The sequence below is a fragment of the Arachis stenosperma genome, chromosome 9 (genome assembly GCF_014773155.1).
Source record: "Arachis stenosperma cultivar V10309 chromosome 9, arast.V10309.gnm1.PFL2, whole genome shotgun sequence".
Lineage (NCBI taxonomy): Eukaryota > Viridiplantae > Streptophyta > Magnoliopsida > Fabales > Fabaceae > Arachis > Arachis stenosperma.
In genome coordinates this window covers 105,952,612-105,959,875 of record NC_080385.1, presented here as the reverse complement: position 1 = coordinate 105,959,875, position 7,264 = coordinate 105,952,612, and the positions used below count along the sequence as shown (strand labels likewise).

Below are 7,264 nucleotides of genomic sequence, written 5' to 3'. Positions count from 1 at the left end.
TCCATGTCTTTATGCTTGCTGTAGGTTGGTTATTCAACCACCTCTTAGCTTGATCTTTTACAGCAAATTGAAACAGTAATAATCTGTAGACATCCTGATCCACCTCTTTATCACGTACTGTGTCAGCAAGTTGTAGGAATTGTGCCAGAAACTCAGTAGGTTCTTCCTGTGGAAGACTGGAATACTGGCAATTTTGCTACACCATGATAATGAGTTGAGGATTTAGCTCAAAGCTGCTTGCTTTAATGGAAGGTATACAGATGCTACTCCCATATGCAGCTGTAATGGGGTTAGCATATGACCACAGAGTCCTTCTGGACTGTTCAATTCCACTTAAGTCCATGATGGAGAAAGGGAATATGATATGAATTTACAAGTAAAGTAAAAAATTTTTTTGACCGAAAAAAATAAAATAAAATAAATGAAAAATAAATAAAATTTCGAAAATTAAAAGAAAATAAGATCAAAGCAAAATGAGAACCAAATCAATTAGTTAATTGAAAAGATTTTTGGAATTAGCAATTGAAAATATATGATTGAAAATTATTTTGAAAAATATTTGATTTTTGAAAAGAGGAAAGAGAAAAAGCAACAAAATGACACCAAACTTAAAATTTTTAGAAAATCAAACACAAATTTTCGAAAATTTTAAAGGAAAAACACAAAGAGGACACCAAACTTAGAATTTTTTTTTTAAGAACAAGAAAGGACTAAGAACATGCAAATTCGAAAAATTAAAAGAAAACAAAAGCATGCAATTGACACCAAACTTAAAATATGAAACTAAACTCAAATAAAAGACTCTAAACCGACGAAAACAAAACAGTCCTAATCTAAGCAACAAGATAGACCGTCAGTTGTCCAAACTCAACAATCCCCGGCAACGGCGCCAAAAACTTGGTGCACAAAATTGCAATCACACTTTTGCAATCCCGCACAACTAACTAGCAAGTGCACTGGGTCGTCCAAGTAATACCTTACGTGAGTAAGGGTCGATCCCACGGAAATTGTCGGCTTGAAGCAAGCTATGGTTATCTTGTAACTCTTAGTCAGGATATCAATAATTATCAGGGTTGATTGTAAAAAGCAAAAGAACATGAAATAAGTACTTGTTTTGCAGTAATGGGAAACAGGTTGAGGTTTTGGAGATGCTCTGTCTTCTGAACCTCTGCTTTCCTACTGTCTTCTTCTTCAAACACGCAAGGCTCCTTCCATGGCAAACTGTATGTAGGGTTTTACTGTTGTCAATGGCTACCTCCCATCCTCTCAGTGAAAATGTTCAACGCGCTCTGTCACAGCACGGCTAATCATCTGTCGGTTCTCAATCGGGTTGGAATAGAATCCAGTGATTCTTTTGCGTCTGTCACTAACGCCCAGCCCCCAGGAGTTTGAAGCTCGTCACAGTCATTCAATCCTTGAATCCTACTCAGAATACCACAGACAAGGTTTAGACCTTCCGGATTCTCTTGAATGCCGCCATCAATTCTAGCTTATACCACGAAGATTCTGATTAAGGAATCCAAGATATATCTACTCAATCTAAGGTAGAACGGAGGTGGTTGTCAGGCACACGTTCATAGTTGAGAATGATGATGAGTGTCACGGATCATCACATTCATCAGGTTTAAGAACAAGTGATATCTTAGAACGGAAGCAAGCATGATTGAATGAAAAATAGTAGTAATTGCATTAATCCATCAAGACACAGCAAAGCTCCTCACCCCCAACCATGGGATTTAGAGACTCATGCTGTAGAAGATACAATGAGAAACGTGTAAAGTGTCATGAGGTACAGATACAATGTCAAAAGATCCTATTAATAGTTGACTAGTAACCTAGGGTATACAGAAATGAGTAAATGACTTAAAAATCCACTTCCGGGGTCCACTTGGTGTGTGCTTGGGCTGAGCATTGAAGTTTTTATGTGTAGAGACTTTTTCTGGAGTTAAACGCCAGATTTCATGCCAGTTTGGGCGTTTAACTCCAATTTTTATGCCAGTTCCGGCGTTAAACGCCGGGAATTCTGAAGCTGATTTGCAACGCCAGTTTGGGCCATCAAATCTCGGGCAAATTATGGACTATTATATATTTCTGGAAAGTCCAGGATGTCTACTTTCCAACGCCGTTGAGAGCGCGTCAATTGGGCATCTGTAGCTCCAGAAAATCCATTTCGAGTGCAGGAAGGTCAGAATCCAACAGCATCTGCAGTCCTTTTCAGTCTCTGAATCAGATTTTTGCTCAGGACCCTCAATTTCAGCCAGAAAATACCTGAAATCACAGAAAAACACACAAACTCATAGTAAAGCCCAGAAAAGTGAATTTTAACTAAAAACTAATAAAAATATAATAAAAACTAACTAAAATATACTAAAAACATACTAAAAATAATGCCAAAAAGCGTATAAATTATCCGCTCATCACCCTCCATGTGTCCTAATAAAAAAACATGGTGGCGACGACGGCAGCGGTGGCTCTGTGTGATATTGCCTCTTCCTTATCCTTTCTCCTCTCTGTCCTAATTTGTTTGTCCTAATTTGTTCTCTATTTAATCAGAGAGAGTAGAAAGGAAATTATACATGTTGAATAGGGATATTTTTTGGAAAAAAAATTCTATTAAAGTCTCAATCCCGTTTTCAAAAATTTTAGTCTTCTGTGTGTCCACCTTTTGGAGGTACTAAAAAGACTAAAATTTTGTGTCCCAAGACTAAAATTTTAGTTATATTATTAGGCCAACAAACATAATACTGGATTTTAGTCTTCCAGTCTCAATCTCAGTACCTCAAAATAAACGCTACCAAAGGATTTAGGAGCGTTGAGACATAACTTTTGGATTAAGAGTGTTTTGATAAATCGAAATCACTACACGCACTAGGTATTAGTAGCAATAACAAACCAAACTTGCCGGACCAACCCACCAAACCCGTCAAAAAGGACGGGACGGGTTAGGATTTTAAACCTGCGAAATTAAAAAAAAAAATTTTGCCAAACTCGCACTACCTAACTCATGGTTTTTGACGAGGGCTGGGGGCTAACTTACCAAATCAAAAGTTATTTTATCTATATTTTTATTAAATAAAAAAATAAATACTACAAAAATTAATAATTATATAATTTTTAAACATATTTTTTTTTTATTTTTTAGTTATTTATTTTATTTTATATTTTTATATATATACTCAAATTATGTGATTTATTTCTTAAAATAAAGATGATTTTATTGATGAATATTTATTTGAAAAATTCTATAAAAGTTAAAAAATTTAAAAAAATAATAAAAAATTATATTATAATTTAATTATTTTTTATTTATATTTAATTTTTTAATTATTTTTTTATTAATTTATTTTTTAAAAAAGAGTTAAGCAAACTAGTTCGCCGACCCGTTAACCCATCATATTTAAAGCAAGACAGTCTAACATTTTGTGTCAATTTTTTGATAGTATGAATCGATTCGCCTAATTTTTGGGACAAATTTTGACGAAGCAAAATAAATTACTCACTTTGTCACTCTTAAGAATACGTAATTTTGATTGGTAATTGATAAAATAGCCAGACCTTTTACAATTTACATTAATATATAGTTGTATTAATTAAAGTCTCCACAACTATAGAAAAGAAATACAAATACTACTTATACACAACAACAGAGCTAAATTTCTTAATTAATTACATGAGTGTGCAAGCATGGACATTATCATCATTGAAAAAGTTGCTAACTTGGTCATCGCCACGCTGAGACATTGGAAAAGTTCCATGTCTCTCACCAAGGTTGTAACCATGCCTGTAGTAGTTGTAACTCTGCTTGAACTCAGTGGTTGTGTCCTTGAAGTAGTTTGTGGGGGTTGTGAAATACAATGGCGGATTTGGGTATGGCCAGAACTCTGCCCTCTTCCCGGCCCTTCTCACTGCCTTCAACACCTTGTTCCTCTCAACGTACCCTGTCACTGTCACCCTCTCCATTTCCAAATCCACTTCCACCGAATCTATCCCTGCTCATCACAAATAACTGCCCTTAGTCATGTCTCATGAAAAACATGTTTATTATTAGTAATCAGTAAATTACTATTTATGTTTTTGAATGACAAGATTTATTTTCTGAAAAGAAAAAGAATAATATACATGTGATCTTCTGAAAATAAATCATGTTTGATAAGATACTTAACAGAGTATCTAATGCAAAAATATGTTAGTCTAACTTTATTCATGACAAAAATAAATAAAGAACAAAAATATCTTCAATGCTTAGTTTTAAATTAATTTTATTTTAGTCCCACAAAATGTATATCAGTATTTTGTAAGATTATATATTATAAATAGTGATTTAAGATTAAATGTGGATTTATCTTATCATTCTGACATTTGAGTTCAAACATTTAAATTTTATATAAGACAATAAAATTTAATTAATTTTGTACTAAAGCAAAATCATCTCTTTAAAATAAGACCGACATCATTTCATTAATATTTTTATTATAAAGTAAAATTTAAAATTTTTTTACTTGTATACATCAATTTTAAAACTTCAAAAACATTTCATTGGAGCTTTTTTATAACAAAATTCAATTATATAAAAAAAATTTAAGTGTTTATGAAATATTTAGATAGATTATGTTTATATTATTGTTAATATAGTGATATTTTAGCTAGACATATACGATAATAGTGGATTATTTCAAGTGAAATATCACTTTACTAGATAGTAACATGCACATAAATTTAAATGCTTAATAATTACATAGTTTCTTCAATCATATACATAATTACATAGGCACATGGAAAACAGAGAGAAAGTCTAACTACGTACGTGCTAGCACCTAGTAGCAGGTTAGAGCACAATTACTTCTTCATGGCTTATGTAGCATTTGTATTCTTAGAGTAACCATAGTAAATTAATTTAGAAAATTAAATTTTCCGTCAATATCAATTAATTTTTAAAATTATATTATTTATTTTAAATTATAAATTTTTAAATTAATTAATATTAACTAACTAAAAATTAATTTTTTTATTTTCTTTCTTTGTCTTATATCATTAATATGGCACATGCTAAATATGTTACTTGTAAAAGGGAAACAAAAACAGTGGTAGCATGTCTAAAGATGGGGGCCTCTTCTAAATATGTTTTGCTAATTACGTTGTCATATATATACAGTAATCACTGGCTAAATATAAAATATTATATTTTAACAGATTTTTTTAAATTAATTAGATGACGGATAGGGTTAAACTTTTAAAATTAAGATAGCATGTTTATTAAGTTAGTAATGGACAATGTTAAGAAGACAAAAAAAAAATAGTCAAAATTTGTCTTATTTAATATTTATTAATTATTGTAACAATTAATAAATATTAAATAAGATAAATTATGGCTGTTTTTGGCTAATTTTTTTTGGTTACCAAATATTTCAGTAAATTGAGTGTCATATTTTTGGTGTAAGATGCATGTGCGTTTTGATCCATTGAAAAGGGCAACTTTGTTTAAATTTCCCAAAGAAAAAAATTCAAAACTAATAAGAGAAAATTAATTAATAATACTAAAGCATACACGATACTTGAATATGTGAATGATGCTTAAGAATTAATTAATAGTATTATTACCTCTGAGCTTGTAAATGGCATTCTTAACAACTCTTTCGCAACCAGTGCAGCACATCCTTACTTTCAGGTCAACAGTCTGCTGAAACCAAACAAGTATGCTATATAACCTGAACTTTAAAGGATTTACCTATTTTCAAAATATTAATAAGCAATTTTTTGACAAATAATGGTTTTTATAATGTTTTTCTGTTTTTTTTTTTCTAACCAAAGATATTGCAAGTTCAAAAAAAGGACTTACATATTAACTAGCTCTAAGAAATTGGATTTAAACTAGGGTATTTTTTAATTTATTAATGAAAATTTTGCCATTTTTCCATATTATAGTTATAAAAAAATCCCATAAAAATATAAGTATGTATTGGAATATATAAAATATTCTATGAATATAAAAATTAATTATTAATTAATCACTATATATATATATATATATATATTACATTACATTTTACATATTTTTATAATAAAATAATTAATTGTGAAAATAATCAATTTTTTTACAATAAGTAGTATATCAAATAAATATGTCATAATAAAATAATCAATCTTTTTATATTTTAATATAATCAATATTTCGAACACCAAATATGACTGGCTGATGATTGATAACATTTTTTTTATATATGTATCTATGCGTGGTTATATATATATATATATATATATATATATATATATATACTTTTTTATTCTCTTTTTTAGAATTTGGTCCATCATATAATAACTTTTGTTTCTTTCTTACGTTTTTTGAAGTTTCACTTTTTTTTTCTAAATAATAAAATAAGTAGTCTTCAGTACTAGTAGTGAACATCAAAGAGTTTATAAACAAGAACACCCCCCCCCCCCCCCTCCCTTCAGCTTCATCAATAGTTCACCAAAATTTTTTATAAATTGAATAAATTAAAAAATTCGTTTGAATGAGTCAAAAATAAAGAGGAAAAAATATATAAAATACTTCCACTTAATTCAATTCTGACGGATGAAGTAAGAGTGAAACAAAGTAAAATATGATAGGAAAACTGATTAATTTCTCTGCAATCTAATTATTCAGTCCCAATTTATATATTTATAAGTGAATAAATTTCAAGAGCATATATATACACAAGAAAAGAAAAATTATATCAAAATTGTTTCATATATATGAGCAAACCTGTAAGGAAATAGGTCGACCCTTAGGCATCTTGAAGTTCTTATTATTGAAAGTGTGATGGTTATTATGGTGATGATTATGTTGATCTTGATATGCAAAACAACGTAATATAAAGGTTGAGATGCTAGAGCCAAAAACTCTCTCTAGAAAGGAAGCCATGGTAGTTTTAAACAAGAAAAGAAGAACAGTGTAATGAAGAAACCAGCCACCAGCATATGGAATATATTCTTTTACACCATTTGCACTCTCTTAAGTATATTTTTTAGTGAAGATGAATGAAGTAGTTTTAATTTATATATATATCATAGGGCACAATTCATGGTACAAGCTAAGAAGAAAGGAGTATCAATTCTTTTTTCAGCTAGAATAAGGAGATATTTCTTATGTATATATGTGGCATTATTATTATTTCTATTATTCTATCAACTAAACCAAATTGATGTTACAACGTTTCAGACAGGAATGGTATCTAAAACCCCTATATAATGAAAAAATGAGAATAACAATCTCGTGGGGGATATA

The 7,264-nt window shown here is 30.0% G+C and overlaps 1 protein-coding gene across 1 annotated transcript; it reads right to left on the bottom strand.

The window, feature by feature from the left end:
- Nucleotides 1-3,526: 3,526 nt before the first annotated feature.
- LOC130951428 (heavy metal-associated isoprenylated plant protein 30-like) lies at nucleotides 3,527-6,991 on the bottom strand. The gene is made up of 3 exons (XM_057880072.1): nucleotides 6,743-6,991; nucleotides 5,599-5,674; nucleotides 3,527-3,989 (listed from the first exon to the last, which is right to left on the bottom strand). The coding sequence occupies exons 1-3, from the start codon at nucleotides 6,899-6,901 to the stop codon at nucleotides 3,667-3,669; spliced, it is 558 nt and encodes a 185-aa protein (XP_057736055.1). The 5' UTR covers nucleotides 6,902-6,991; the 3' UTR covers nucleotides 3,527-3,666.
- Nucleotides 6,992-7,264: the final 273 nt, after the last annotated feature.